Source organism: Vicugna pacos, chromosome X (genome assembly GCF_048564905.1).
Source record: "Vicugna pacos chromosome X, VicPac4, whole genome shotgun sequence".
Taxonomy (NCBI): domain Eukaryota; kingdom Metazoa; phylum Chordata; class Mammalia; order Artiodactyla; family Camelidae; genus Vicugna; species Vicugna pacos.
This window is the reverse complement of record NC_133023.1, coordinates 97,765,459-97,780,913: the sequence shown is the minus strand read 5'-3', so window position 1 is coordinate 97,780,913 and position 15,455 is coordinate 97,765,459. Positions and strand designations below refer to the sequence as shown.

Here is a 15,455-nt window from a genome sequence, read left to right as displayed (position 1 = left end):
AACTTGTTGGAAATGCAAATTCTTACTAAGCTTGGGAATGGGGTGCAGAAATCAGTGGTTTAATAAGCCCTCCAGTGATTCTGTTGCATGCTCAAGTGAATGAGCTCCTGAACTAATGGTTTTGAAAATTAGATTTTAGCACCAGAAACCTTTCTTCACATGAATGTAAAATAGAAGCCCATTATCTATATAAAGTATAAACGATGGGGGGAGTTGTGTGCATGCACAATGCAGAGTAGATCTTGAAAATCAATTTAGAATTTTCGTTTCCATTCTTATAATCCATAATATTTTTTAAATTAGATGAAAATGTTACATACCTTATTGGTTCAACACAACTTTTTTTTTTCTCAGAAATAAAATAGGCTTTTGTAGTTCATTCAGTCTCATCTCTTACTGTATTATTTGTATTTTGATTCATTCCCATCTTTGGGGTATATAGATTTTATCTGGATATGGAAGACATGTGTGCTACTATGTTCTTTTTGCAGGTTTGCTGGCCGAATCAATATCCGTAATAATAGTCTTGAGGCCGTTGCAAGGTTAGTTTGTTATTCCTTTAATCTGTCCTTTTTGGGGGTAGGAGTGTTTCCTGTTTAAGCCCATTAAAATAGCTAAATATTTTCCTTTCTAGAAAAGGGTAAAGGTGAATAAACCTGGAGTAAAACCACTCAGGATCCCTCTGATGGGACTTACGGAACCAGCCTTGTGGTTGGTGGGGCTGTGGTGGCAGAGGCTCTTGAGTGTGTGTGTCCTGGGAGGGGGTGGTGTTGGAAGTGATGCTGAGGGTTTGGGACTATCTGTACCAAGCACTGTATTTATTGTCTTTGGTTGTGCAGTGCCTGACAGTATTGGAAGTATACCTGGAGAACAATGTTTTAAGGGAGAGTAATTTAGGGACTAGACAGTAGATAAAATGCTGGGAAAATGACTTGGACTTAAGTAAAATAAAAGGCTTAATCATTTATAATGAAACAGTTCATATATAAAGGGATGTTTTCCTCCCTCTTCTATCACCTGGTTAGTTATCCCAGCTTTTCCACTTGGCCTTTATAGCCAATACTCAAAAGAAAGTTAAAGACACACCGGGTGTCCAGTGATCTCCCAAAAGGCGGGTTTATGCTCTATAAATAAGTCAATGTGTCTTTCCTGCCTTGACAGTTCTTTTACTGTCACCTTTTCTTTCCATTTCTTGCTGTCTGTGACTCAGTCCTTTTCTTTCTGTGTCTCTTTACCTCTGTTTGTTGCTGGCGACTCCTGCCTGTACTGTGTGTGCCCCCATCTGTGCTGTACCTTCAAGTAACTTCAGAGGGAGGGGTCTTTCGGCTCGTCCTGGGTAGTAAGCATATAATATAAGGAGACAGATGCATTCTGTACCTTTTGGAGATAGATGTGTGTTAGGGCAAAGTATGTCCCCAAAGTTGATGATGCTGTTTATTGGGCTGTTTGGATAAGCTGTGTCATTTTTTGTTTAGGTCTTTGGGACCTGAAAATCTCTTGTTGAAAGGAGCTACACTAAAAAATACCAAGAAGATATATGGTGAACAATTTTTAAGATATTCTTATTACAGATAATGCTTTTTAAAGCCTGTGCATAAATAGGGCAGTTAAAAATTGAACATGGCATTTAATTACCATTTAATCTAAACCTATTTTTAGGTGTTGGGAATTTATAAGATGTTAAACTAACTTGAAATATGATAAACTATATAGAATGAAAATTATACTATAAATGGTGTAGCAACTGGTGAATAGAAGAGGGTTTAGAATTCCTACTTTTATAGATGAAAAAAATTTAGTAGATCCAACTGGGTGGGGAGTTGGTTGTCAATCTCATTTACAACCCCTGGTTCTCACTCATTTCTGTTATTCTTTAGGAGTTGCTGTTTACACTGGAATGGAAACCAAAATGGCATTGAATTACCAAGGGAAATCTCAGAAACGTTCTGCTGTTGAAAAGTTAGTGTGCACCACAATTTATTTAGTTGTTATTGAACGGAAATCGTTACTTCTCAGTAATTCTAAATAATAACCATGAGAAAAAAAAATCATCAATTGTAATAGTGCTGCCATTTTGAGCACTGTTTATCTTCTAGAAACTGTGGTCAGTGATTTGTATGTCTGATTTGGTTTAATCCTCCGAGCAACTGTGAAGTAATTCCTGTTAGCTTGTCCACTTTACAGACAAAGAAAGTCTTAGAGATGATAAGTGATTTACCTAAGCTCACTTAGCTATTCAAGGGCAGTTTAGTTGAAACATACATTTCTTCTCTTTTGCTACTGGACAATGGTTTGGGATCCTCTAGTTGCTATATGTAAGGAGGTTCTGCAACACAGATAGTAGTCTCCTGGCAGATATTGAAGTGGGACCTGACACACCTTCAAGCCAGTGGCCACTGGCATGGACCTCACTCTGTTGTTGGCATGGATAGCCAGTATCTCAGTGGCACCCTCTCTGTAACTCTTACTCTCAGAGTAAAGGAATCCACACTAAGCGTGAAGAATTCACCTTTGCTCCTCTATCCTCTATTCCAAACCTTTAATACTCAGGGAAATGGAAACAATCTAATTCTGTAAAAGTTGAGTAGGTAATGGGGTGTGTGTGTGTGTGTGTGTGTGTGTCCTGTCACTTTAGAGGATCCTCATTAAAGATGTGTTAAGCTAGTCAGCCATTGCACTCTGGGAAGCACTGGTGACCAACAAAGCTGGTCAAGGCTGGCTTTTCCTTTTTACTAGTCGACAGTAGGGCTTCAGCAGTGGTAACTGAGGTTCATCCATACAGACTTGTGATGGTTACATATTGTACACAGGAGAAGCTTTAGAAAACTGAACAGTTTTGTTTATACCTGGTTGATAAGATATCTTAAGTAATTAGGTGGTTTTTAAACCCATGTATCTTCTTTTTCAGATCTATTAATGCCTTCTTGATTGTTTATTTATTTATCTTACTGACCAAAGCTGCAGTATGCACTACTCTAAAGTATGTTTGGCAAAGTACCCCATATAACGATGAACCTTGGTATAACCAAAAGACCCAGAAAGAGCGGGAGAGTTTGAAGGTAATTTGTTTTATGCTGAAAAATTTAACTCTAGCACATTGTGTGATCAAGCCACCCTTACTGAAGTGCTGTTCAGATGCTGATACCCTTTGTATTTTGATTTTCTCCTGGTTGTATGGTAACCCTAAGCCATTAACTATTTAAGAGGTTTTAGAGTGTTTTGGTTTTTAACCCTAGGTATCTATTCTTGTTTTTAACTCTTTCAGTTAAGAGTTTTAAGCAATTGGGCAAGAAGCTCTGACGTGTCAATATAACATCACCTTGTGGTATATCTTAATAGGAGGATAGTGGATGCCTTCATAAAACCTTTGATCCTACATTCATATCTTGGGGGAGAGGAGCAGAGAGCTTAAGGAAATGAAAAAATGTTAAGTCAAAAGGTACATTCACTGAAGAATAGTGACAAAATTCAGGATATTTTAAATGATGTTTTCACATACTGTGATAATTTTAACCGATAAGATAGTGTTGTTGGGATGTTTAATTTTTTATACCAAGAGCAGTGCCTACAACATTGAAATAAAAACACAGAAAGTCTTTATATTACACTTGCTTGATGGAGCTGTGCATTTAATTAGCATGAACTATTTCTTTTGTTTTAGGTTTTGAAAATGTTCACCGACTTCCTGTCATTTATGGTTCTCTTCAACTTCATCATTCCTGTCTCCATGTATGTCACAGTGGAAATGCAGAAATTCTTGGGTTCCTTCTTCATTTCATGGGATAAGGACTTTTATGATGAAGAAATTAATGAAGGAGCCCTGGTTAACACATCGGACCTTAATGAAGAACTTGGTCAGGTTAGGACATATTTTTACTTAAAATAAGTTAGCATAGTGAAAATACCTTTTCTTGTAGTCTGGATGACCAATGTATGTGACCATTTCACATTTGGAAGTGTGATTCAATGAAAATTCCTTTATACAGGCATGTCACGAAGACAGGCAATGTTTTTACAGCTATAGCATCTGTTATTTTGCAGGCATTTTTGAGAAGGGCCCTGGTTTATATATGAAACTTGAATATTAACAGAAATTCCCTTTAAAATTCACCTGGTCATAATGATAGACTATGGATTAATGCCTTGGAACAGGAAACATGTAGTCTTCATCACCATCTATAATCATTTAGGAATGGAATATGGGGTAGTAAATAAAGCTATTTTATAAATACATTTTGTTCCATAAACAAAATTGACCAGAGTTGTCCTGTTGACATTTTCTTGGTACATTTCTGATCAGATGGAGTTTAGACCTAGAAAGCAGAGTTGTTTATTCCAGTGCAAGAATTTAAATGAAGGGAAGATGTGAGGGCTTTTTGCTTCATATACCAGTGTGGTCCAGGCTTTGACCTTATTTATAACCCAGGTGCATTTGTTTCAAATACAATGCAGTCTAGCTGTAATTCTTCAAGTGATGACTACTTTGGTGGTTTTCTTATCAGTACTGAGAAAGTTTTCCCTTTGTCTGAATGTACTATGTGTCATGAAATGATCTTCACAAGCTGAGGGGATTTTTTGGCTTGCATTTAATTCTCATGATATTTAAAATGTCAAGGCTGTGGAAATGTCATTTCTGTGACTGGGGGGATGCAAATTCAGTTAATGGAACTGTGTGGCTAGAGCAGGGCCTCACACTCCTCTTGAATGGTGCTGGTTTGTGTCTATACCTCTTCCTGAATTCACTCCACCTCTGGCCCCACTCTCTATTTCTGTTATTTATACAACCTTTGCCTAAACCAGAGGACACTCGTGACAGCTACAGTCACAGGGGTGAGAGGACTCTCCAGATACCATCCTGTTGCGATCTGACACTAGGACTCCGGGATCCCAGACCATGGCATCTGCACCCCACAGCAAAACAAAGCCAGAAGTTTTCGTCCAGGCACCAAACTGTCCGAGTAGAATTGCTGACTAGCACAGATAATAGAACACCTGTCATTCCACATGTGGCACCTAATTCTCACCGGAGACAGGATATGCAGGCCAGGCCCCACTAGACGAAACTCTTAATTTTTCCTTTCACATCTCCACCTCAGCAGATTCCATGTTTACCTATGGCAGTGTAGGCTTTTTCTTATCATTTAGACTGTATTCACACTGCAGAAAGTAAAGTAGAGCTTTGGGTAATGATCTGGTAAATTTGATCAGAGAGAAGAAACTACAGTTTTCATTTCAGCCACCACTTCTTTCCCCCACCAAACCTGCTTTTCTGTGTGTGATTGTCACTTAGTCAGATCACTAAGTCAGTAGCAGACCACCACTTCAGTTTATACAGTAAAAAACAAGTTGCCCTCACAATCGGCTTATATGAGCAGAAACTACCTGAAGGAAAATGCAAAGAAGTCTTGCAGTGGTTTCCTTGATCATTTAGCATTCAGTGGACTGGTGTGCAGGAAATTAAGTGCAACCTGTTTCCTCCTTGATGAGTCATAATTTAAGATCTACAGGGCTTTTATTTTACTTGAAAGTAGTGTCAGTTAGTTCCCATCAATACCATTACAAACACTTACTTAACCTCTTTCAAAGTGACCCACGCTGGTATTTTTTTTTTTTAAGGGAAGATATGTTTAGGACAGTGTTTGTGTCTGACTTGAGAAACAAAGAAATAGACTACTCAGTTCAGTTGGAAAAGAATGGGACCTTTTACGATCAGACATCAGTCGTTTAGACAACCAAATGGTTTCAGCCCATCTTGAAAAACTTGTGGGGCTAGCCTCTTCCCTCCTAGCCCCTCCCAGTCTTGCAGCTGTGCCTAATGGCATGTCTGAGTATATGCTCTGATTCTGCTAATTCAGTCCAGTGGCTATGTATTGAATTTCTGTGTTATCTAAGATATGTTCTTGGTATGAGGTTATGGTTACAAAGTAAACAAGAAATCCTCAAGTTGTTCACCACCTAGTTGGGAAAACACAGATATCGTATCCTAACTATGGCAATGTGGTCCTAATCTATCAGAAAAATTAAGGAATGTGAAATGATAGAAAGAGTACAGTATTGTGTGATTTTGGTCAAGTCAACAGCAATGACAACATCTATATAACACTTTCTAACACCTTCTAATTTACAAACATACTTAGTGATCTTTACAGCCTTGTGCAGCAGGTTTGATTATTTAAAGCTAATGTTTAAAGTTCAGAGAGATGAACAGATATTTTTCCAAGGTCACAACATTAGTAGGTGGTAGAACTGTGACTCCAGTCCAAGTGTTCCATTAGGTTGAACGATAGGAAAATTTTTGGCCAATTTTGACCTGTAAACTAGGTGATTTCATGTGTTCAACCTCTAGTCTAGGGCTCTTTCTACCCTTCAACAGCTGTCTCACTTTAGGTTTTCTATCCATAAATGGATGACTCGGAGCTTGCTGATCAAGACGGGCCTTTCCAACAAGCCGGCTCAAACCTACCACTAAAGAAGAAGAGACTGTTGAGAGTCAGAGACAAACGGTAGCCTCTCACTCTTCAGGCCCCTCTCTTCTTTAAATATGAGGATACTTTTTACTAATAGCCAACCCTCTCCTCCCCTTTTCCTGAGTATAGGGCGCATATTAGATCAGTGGTTCTCAAAGTATGATCTTGGGACCAGCAGCATCAGCGTCACCTGGGAACTTACTAGAAATACACATTATCCAGCCCCACCCCAGAGCTACTGAATCAGAAATTCTGGGGATAGAGCCCAGCGGTCTGAGTTTTAACACGCGCCCTCCAAACTAGTGTGATGCAGGCGACAGGTTGATAATTACTCTATCCAAGTACAGTTTGTTGCCTATACCTGTGAGATTAATTGTATAGAGACGATAACTGCACAAACTGTTGTATAGAGGAAAGCAATTGCACTTCGTATTTTTAAAGCTACTACCTTTGCTACCTAGAAAAGAATTCAAAATGGGTTAATACTCATCCAAGTGCAAGAGGTGCAACAACCCAGGACAACCTTCGGGGGGAAAGTGAAGGTTAATAATTTTGATCAGAATAAAAACCCTAAAGAATTTCATTTTAATTGGAAAAATCTAGATGATACAGAAATAATATCACTTGGATTAATTTAAAGAGAGAATTCAAACTTGGCTGGGTAACAGGAAAAAAAAGAGAGAAGATTGGAATGCTATATTTGTGCCAGTGCTGCTACCGTGAAAAGCTTTGAAAAATAATTAGAAAGCAACTACTGCCGCCGTCCATCCTTTTCTCCCTTACATAATAAAAACCTTCATCTTGTGCTTATGCTCGTTCCTGTCAGCCCATAATTTTAACTATTTAAGCAGAAATTGCCAAAAAGGAGGATAAAATTGTGGGTTTCCAAAAGCCAGATGTTATAAATAGAAGAGATAAAAACTTAGATAAATGCTCAGAATGGCTAATTTTACATGTAAAATTTGTTTCATAGCCTATTTTTTCCATTATCTATGAAAGTAAGCTTATATTATACTTTAACCTATCATTATAAACTCTGTCTTTTTTTAATTTGGAGACTTTTTTGAGGAGTATCTGAAAATATACATAGTATGCAGAAAGAAGTTTCATTTATGTTTTTGATTATTGTTGACTTACTGTGTCTCCTAATTAAGTAACTGTTAACATTATTATTTCCCTTGTTTGTTTATATTCTGTAGCACTGAAATACATTATAGGACACATGCATTTTACTTCAATTCAGTATATTTATAGAAAATTTTACTTTTCAAGGAAAAGTTTTGTTACAGTCCAGTTAAATTCAGTTCCTGTCAAACATATTTTCTGTGTGAGTGTGTGTATGTGTGTGTGTGTGTGTGTGAGAGAGAGAGAGAGAAAGACAGAGAGAGAGATTTAAGTGGCCAGTAAATTGTTTCCTGCTTGGGAAATTGACTTTACTTATGTTAATTTCTTTGCATCAAAATAGTAGGTGTTAAATTGAAGGGTTCTTAGTTTGCTAAAATAGCCACACTTTTCCTTCCTGTTAATCTCATAATTTGAGTAGGTCTACCTTAGACATGTGATAATATTTCAGCATATTTAAAAATACTTGTTCATTTCTCATTCATTTGATAATATTGCTTCTGAAATTACCAGACATTTGACAGGTCTTTAGAAAAGGTGATTTTCTATGGGTATGAAAATAGCCCTGCTTTATAGCTAACCAAAAATTAATCACACTGAAGAAAGTAAAAATGTTTATGTTTGTGTTCTTGTTTTTAGGTAGATTATGTATTTACTGATAAGACTGGAACACTCACAGAAAACAGCATGGAATTCATTGAATGCTGCATAGATGGGCATAAATATAAAGGTGTAACTCAGGAGACTGATGGACTCTCTCAAACTGATGGACCCTTACCATATTTTGACAAAGCAGATAAGGTGGCATTTTCTGTGTTATACCATTTTACCTTGAGAAATCAATTTATATGGGCATATGTAATGTAATGCAAGTTACATAGTTAACATAGTAGAAATCAAGAATTTGGGTGCATGATGCAGACTTTTGAATAACCGCTTGTTTTTTGACTTCATCTTTCTTGTTTTATGTACACCTCTGGAACTTGTAAACAAGTAGAATTATAAGTAGAGAGAGTTGTGAGAAATGGCAGTTGGGTAAAAGTTTCACTTGACTGTGTGAGCATGATTTTTTGTGCTTTGTCTTTAAAAATATGAGCTGCTCCAAGAATGATATCTATTGAAATCATTCAAGTCCCAGGAGTGTCTAAGCATTAAATGAACCAGAATCTCCCTGCACCTGAGCTATTGCCAGGTTGTGAATTAGATACTGAGTGAACTCTCTGAAGCCACAGAGAAGTCACTGCTTTGGTATTAGGCAGCAACACAGTAACCTGAATGAGTTCATGTAGCCCCTTGGGTGTGTTACCTGAGAACTAGGAATGTTGTTAGGTGCTGGGAGGATATATGACTCATTTGAGTATTAGGAATTTATAAATTTCTGCTACTCAGTTTGCTAGAGGTCATAGCATTCTCTCACATTAATATCTTTTCTCTGTTCATTGACTAGTTAGCAAGTGATCAAAGTGAAAATAGCATAGTCATCTTTCTGTTACTGTCCAACAGAATCGAGAAGAGCTCTTTCTGCGTGCCTTGTGTTTATGCCATACTGTAGAAATTAAAACAAATGATGCTGTTGATGGAGCTCCAGAATCAGCTGAATTAACCTACATGTCTTCTTCACCAGATGAAATAGCTTTGGTCAAAGGAGCTAAAAAGTAAGCATATACATTATGCTAGATGAATAATTTCAAAAGGTACAATGTTCTGCCTATAGTTAGTAATAAGGTATTTTGCACTTCCAAATTTCTTAATTAAGAGAGTAAATCTCATGTGTTCTTACCACAAACAACAACAACAAAAATCCAAGGGACACAAGGAAACTGAGAAATGTTGGGATACGTCTCTTACCTTGATTGTGGTGATATCACAGTTATTTGCATGTTCTAAACTCATCAAATTGCACACAGGAAATACTTGCAGTTCTCCATCAGTTATACCTCTGTAATGCTATTTTAAATCCTGGAAATAAGTTGTAGATAAATACATTAGCATTTTTGAAGAGCAAAAAGAATTAAACATTTGTTCTTCTCTTGAGAAAGTGAAATCACAGGAGGACAGCAGTTTTGTTTTTTCTCTGTTTGCTTCAATAACCTTGTAAGTATCTTTATTCTTGAATCAGGAGCCAAACTGCTTTATCTGAACTTTTGAAAAAATTCCCAAACCTAACCAATTAAGACCAAAAAGAAAATAGCAGTGGATAGATGTAACTTGCATTACTATTTCTGCATTTCAGCCAGAAGTCCAAATGTTCATATTTTATTTTGGAAATCACTTTTCGTACAACACACGTTATTTCTGAAGTGCTTCCAGCAATTTTGACATCATTTGGTAACTGAGGGTCCCATTGTATCCATGAGGCCAAAGGAGAATAGTGACTAAAGTGTCACCCCATGTGTTAGCTGCAGAGCTGGAATTACAAATCGCCTCTTTTTTGGCTACAGTTTGTGACTGTGCATTGACTTGCTGTGTGTTATCATCTCAATGAGTAAAAAGAAGTACAGTTATAGACTGAGATCTTACGGAAGAGAAGAAAGCAATAAACAAATACGAATAACCCCCTGCAAGGGGAAATTAACCATTCTTCAGAGATACACAAAGGTCTTGTTTTATTGTTTTTGACAGGTATGGGTTCACATTTGTAGGAATTCGGAATGGCTGTATGAGAGTAGAGAACCAAAGAAAAGAAATAGAAGAGTAAGTAGCACTGTATGTTTCATGTTTGTCACTTCTTAACCTCACAGTCAACCTTAGATGGATTTAGGAAGGGCAGCAGAGGAAACTGTTTGCATCTGTAAGTGTAGGGCTCTGCTCTCCCAGATCGGAGTTTTATGTAAATTTTATGTAGTTGCAGTAGGAGAGGACATGGTTCATAGAGTGGCAGAAACTAGCGTTTGCGGTGGAAACGCTTCCAATGTTGTTCACATATGGGTCCAGGAAACTGAATGAGAGTCTGCCTGGACTTTCTTTCGGAGTTTTAGATGCCCTTTCAGGTCTCCAGTGCACACTACAAGAAAAGTCAGTGAGCATGCGTGAAACCTCCTGCTGTCCAGAACCCAGCCAGTCATTCTGGGATGACAAGCACTGCCAGTCACGGCAGCTTTTGTGTCAGAAGCTTTGCTTTCTCTAGCTGCTCAGGTGTGAGCCTCAGGGCAAGTACTCTATGCAGCAGTCCCTCCATTTCCTTTTTCTTCTTATTTTGGGGGAGCTATAGCAACCCAAAGAAATAGAGCCACCTTGGCTTAATAATGGATTTTAGACTCTCTAATTAATTTGAATTCCTTCATCTGAACTTGAAGTGTAGTCATCTTATCTGACTTCCATTCTGACCCCTAGCATGTCATGAGACCCATCTCAGAAACCTGTAACACATGTGGATTGCTTAGGAGATAGGCCCTTTGGGGAAGGAATATTCAAAAGCTAGAGGAAGGATCTCTGGCCTGATTGCCAGGAGCCCAGGGTCATTATCAGAGTCCAGATTCCGGCCAGTTCCCCCACCTGGCCAACAGCGAATGAGGTACTACATGTATATGCCTTATATAGACACATCCCAAAACCAGTGATCTGCTCGCTCCCGTCAAAGACAAGCTTTGTGGTGAATATTTTTAGGTCAAGTGCTTGTATCCAAGTTATTTATTTTCAAGAAAATATTTCCTCACTTTTTTTTCCTAGTAACTCTTATTTTTCCTCTTCTACATCCTTTCATCTGATTAATGGCTCACCTATTCACACACAAATCTGATCATGTCATCCACTATTCATACCCTTCAGTGGATTCCTGTTCCCTTAGGATAAAATCCCAAACCTCTGAAATGGCCCACAGTGTTCTCAGATTCCAGCCCCTGCTTACCTCTCTTGCTACTCCCCTATCAGCTGGATTTCAAGCCTTACATGAACTACTGTAAGCCCTCCCACGTGCCCTCATGTTGCTGTGCTTTGCACGTGTTCTTTACACTCAGAATGCCGTGATTCCCTTTCTTAGTGGCATCACTCTTGCAAAACACAGCTCAGGTACAACCTCTTCCAGGAAGCCTTCCTTCAGATGTCTTCCTCCTGTGCTCCCATGTCTCCCCTGTGTGTTCCTTTGTTACAGTATTTGGAAGACTAGGAGGTTGTCACCCCATTACCCTCTGCCTCCCTTATCACATGATGAACCTCTTAAGGAAAGGGCCTTGGGCAGACTCATGTCTATTCTCCAGCACCTATCACTGTGCCTGGCACATAGTAGGCACTCCAGAGATGACTGAAATAATTGGCAGGGTGGGACTATTTCTAGATCCCCTCCAGACATGGCCTGGCAGGACAGCTCTTTGTCCCTCATTCCTACATGGTCATTATAATGAGAGGATATAGATGCGCCTCAAGCAACACCAGTAGCCCCACAGCATGCAAAAAAGTGCAAGAAAACTCCAAGGACACAACGGAAAGCACCTGTTGTTCACACAGCCAGCAGCCCTTACCGAAGATGAGAGCCCTGTTAATTTAAGCTGTTTAAATATCTTAAGATGTTTCTGCTGTGTTTTATTTCTTCCCATTGTGGTCTAGGTATTTTACTTTTCTCATTTTTCTTCTCTTAAAGATACGAACTTCTTCACACCTTAAACTTTGATTCTGTGCGCCGTCGTATGAGTGTAATTGTGAAGACACAATCAGGTATGCATTTTAAAAACTTGACTTTTTTTCCGTTTGTAGATTTGTATGTTGATCAACTATTTCAAGAAAGGGAAACGTTTCATGTAGTAGTGTGTGATTACCAAAGTCATGCAAAGCTTTTGTGTATGCCTTAATGTATTTATATAAGCACATACCAAATTGTCAGTGGCAGAACCCCTGGTATGACAATATTTGCATTTTCTTGGAAAGTGAGCTCTACTCTTCACTCCTGGATGTCCAAACAGGGACTGAAGGGTTGACTTTCACAGTTCAGGCCACCGACCAATCGCCAACAACGTCCGCATGCAGCAGCCCAGTACCACTGGATGGTCTGAGATTACTAGCAGTGGAATCTCTGAGTGTATAGCGTTGCTGGTTATCCCTCACTGACCTTCCTAATCCCCCACTGCTTTACACTCCCTGGAAGCAGGTGAGCTGAGATGACTAAGGGCCGGGCTGCTGGGAGCAGGTATCTGATTTTACTCCAGCACTCTGAGCCCTTCATTTCACACAGTAGAGAAGCTTGCCCTTTGCAGGGGAATCAGTACCATCATTTCAGGATCCCCCCATGTCCTTGGCAGGAGCCATGATGGTTGGAATGCCTTCTGCTCAGATTTGGCAAGACCCATGTGGTAGCAGTCCTGCTTCATTTGTGGGCTCTTAGATTCCTGTGTGTGTCTATCTGTATGTCTCCAGGTGGTTTTTCAAAATATCCTTGATTTATTTCCTAGTAATTTACTTTTTGGTATTAAATCTGTTGAAAATGTCTTAATATGAGAATGGGAAGATAAAGACAGACCCTTGAGGGAATATATCTCACTTTATTCGGACGTTGCGGTATGACTGCAGATTCACAATATTAATTTCATTACATGTGAATGTGGAATTTATTTTAAGACTTTAAAACATACTGTAGATATGTGAGAGAAATTGAAAAAAAAAAACCTAACATGTGGAATACTTGTTGTTCTTGCCTGTACACATGCACTTAAGTGTTCTGCCAGTGGTGGGATGTCTGAGGCAGTGGTCTACCAAGGGCCTCGAGCTACCCTTTTTTAACTTTTCAAGCTCAGTGCTGTATAGGGATGAAGTGTCTCTTTCCTTTTTCTTTTTCTTTTCTTTTTTTTTTTAATTTTATACTTTTTTTTTTTTTTTGAGGTAGAAGTGTTTGGAGTATCTTTCTTAATGCTCAATTCTGTCTCCTTTCTGGGGTGCGTGGACTTGTGTAAAGCTGTACTTGTACTAGCATTCTACACAGCTGTTCTCAAGTTGCCAATGAAAACCATCAAACCATTGTCTTAAAAAGCTAATGTGTATAGTCTGAAAGTGATTCTATTTTGTGTGACCTTGAGTTTGGTCCTTGTCATCTGGAGATGCCACTTGTGCACTTTAGACCACTAACAGCATCCTTAGAAGAGAGTTCAGGTGCAGCTCCTTGACACAAGCAGTCTTCTGTGATTCACTGGAAGGAAGTATATTTTAACAGAGGTGTGCACTGTAAACTCTGGGAAATCAGTCTTGTCTGTATTGTTCCTAAGAGGTGGTGAATATTGTCCTGTCAGAGTAAATGTCAAGATGTCTCATTCCACTTGGTTTCAGGATACACAGCAGCTGGGTGGGAGAGGCCACTTCAATAGTTACCTGTTATTAAAATCCCAATACCAGTCTTAAAATTCTCAGTCAAATACTCTGGTTCTTTATTTTAGGAGACATACTTCTCTTTTGTAAAGGAGCTGACTCAGCAGTTTTCCCCAGGGTGCAAAATCATGAAATTGAGTTAACTAAAGTCCACGTGGAACGTAATGCAATGGTGAGCCTAAACCCCTCCCCACAATAGAGAGAAAGAGAAATAATAGAGATGACTGCGTTTATGGAGTGCTAGTTAAAGGACTGCTCAAGTGAATTTCAGCTTATTTTTATGGTCTCTTTTTGTATTGAAGGATTTTGTAATATTATTTTCCTTATTTTAATGTAAAACACTCTGGCACAAGTTTCTGTTCACAATTTGTAGCCTTTGAAGACTTTTCAAGAATCTTTCTTTTATGTTCTGCTCTTTTTTTTTTTTAACCCCAAGAGCTGTTATTTTATTTTGAACCTAATTGAATGCTAACCTAATGCAATCTGTTCTTTTTTTTTTTTTTAACTAAAAATGTGTCAGAATTTCTCTTTTGTACGGTAGAGCAAGAAGAGTATTTAAAGAGTGTGTTTGTTTTTATTTATTATTTGGATAACTAGAGATTTCCTACTTTGCTTCTAGGATGGGTATCGGACACTTTGTGTAGCCTTCAAAGAAATTGCACCAGATGATTATGAAAGAATTAACAGACAGCTCATAGAGGCAAAATTGGCCTTACAAGACAGAGAAGAAAAACTGGAAAAGGTTTTTGATGATGTTGAGACAAACATGAATTTAATTGGAGCCACTGCAGTGGAAGACAAGTAACTAGAAAATTGTATTTCTCTTATTTTAATGACCAGGCATTTGGGGTGGTAACTATCTGTCCAGATTGACCATTTATTCTCAAGTTTTGAAATCTTTGATTCAGCTTTGTCTAAATACCAGGTTTTGAACTGTTTGTGGGAATAATTTTCAAATTAAATATTTGTGACTTAGAAGAATGAATCTGTCATCCCTAAAGTCTTTTGAGTACTTAACTATGCTATTGCTTCATTTATGCAGATATTTATGAAGTAGTTTTACTATGTGCAGGGAGCTTTTGCTAGAGGCATTATTTGAGTTGATGACTGGTAGAATGGGTACGATTTTTGACAGACAAGAGCAGAAGGGAGATTTAAGGTAGAGCAAACAACACGAGAGCTCATTCTAACCTGGCTTAACAGACAAGAGCATGTTTTTGCAGACTTCAAAATACTTTGCTCTAACTATACAGGCTGAGCTCTGCCAGGCATGATTGCAGGTCTCCAGCATTTATCTGCTTGAGAAAATAAGTTTTAGATTCTATTTTAGGAATTTTCTAGAAATTGTGAATGCAAATTGTGAGGCTTAACCCAAACATGAAGTTATAAACATATATTCAGCCGCATTGTAAAGTATTGAAATTCTAACAGACTTCCTTTAGTCTGATTTCATTGTTATTCTCTGGCCAAAAGGAACGCAAAGAAAGTATTCTTCTATCCTTGCCTTTCAGAATTATGTTTAAATTCTCTTTTAGAAAAGTCGACTTTCCTATACTTCAAGCTCCTCCCTCAGTATCT

At 38.3% G+C, this 15,455-nt stretch overlaps 1 protein-coding gene across 5 annotated transcripts in view; it reads left to right on the top strand.

Annotated features, from left to right (window-relative positions):
- Nucleotides 1-15,455, top strand: part of ATP11C (ATPase phospholipid transporting 11C (ATP11C blood group)) — a 152,112-nt gene that overhangs the window by 95,105 nt on the left and 41,552 nt on the right. For all 5 annotated transcript variants that reach the window (XM_072955658.1, XM_072955657.1, XM_072955656.1 and 2 more), the window contains 11 exons: nt 492-542; nt 1,476-1,540; nt 1,878-1,959; nt 2,909-3,059; nt 3,662-3,859; nt 8,229-8,390; nt 9,093-9,244; nt 10,212-10,283; nt 12,166-12,239; nt 13,946-14,049; nt 14,497-14,678. In XM_072955658.1, coding sequence (XP_072811759.1) covers nt 492-542; nt 1,476-1,540; nt 1,878-1,959; nt 2,909-3,059; nt 3,662-3,859; nt 8,229-8,390; nt 9,093-9,244; nt 10,212-10,283; nt 12,166-12,239; nt 13,946-14,049; nt 14,497-14,678 — 1,293 coding nt within the window. The remainder of the gene's footprint in view (nt 1-491; nt 543-1,475; nt 1,541-1,877; nt 1,960-2,908; nt 3,060-3,661; nt 3,860-8,228; nt 8,391-9,092; nt 9,245-10,211; nt 10,284-12,165; nt 12,240-13,945; nt 14,050-14,496; nt 14,679-15,455) is intronic.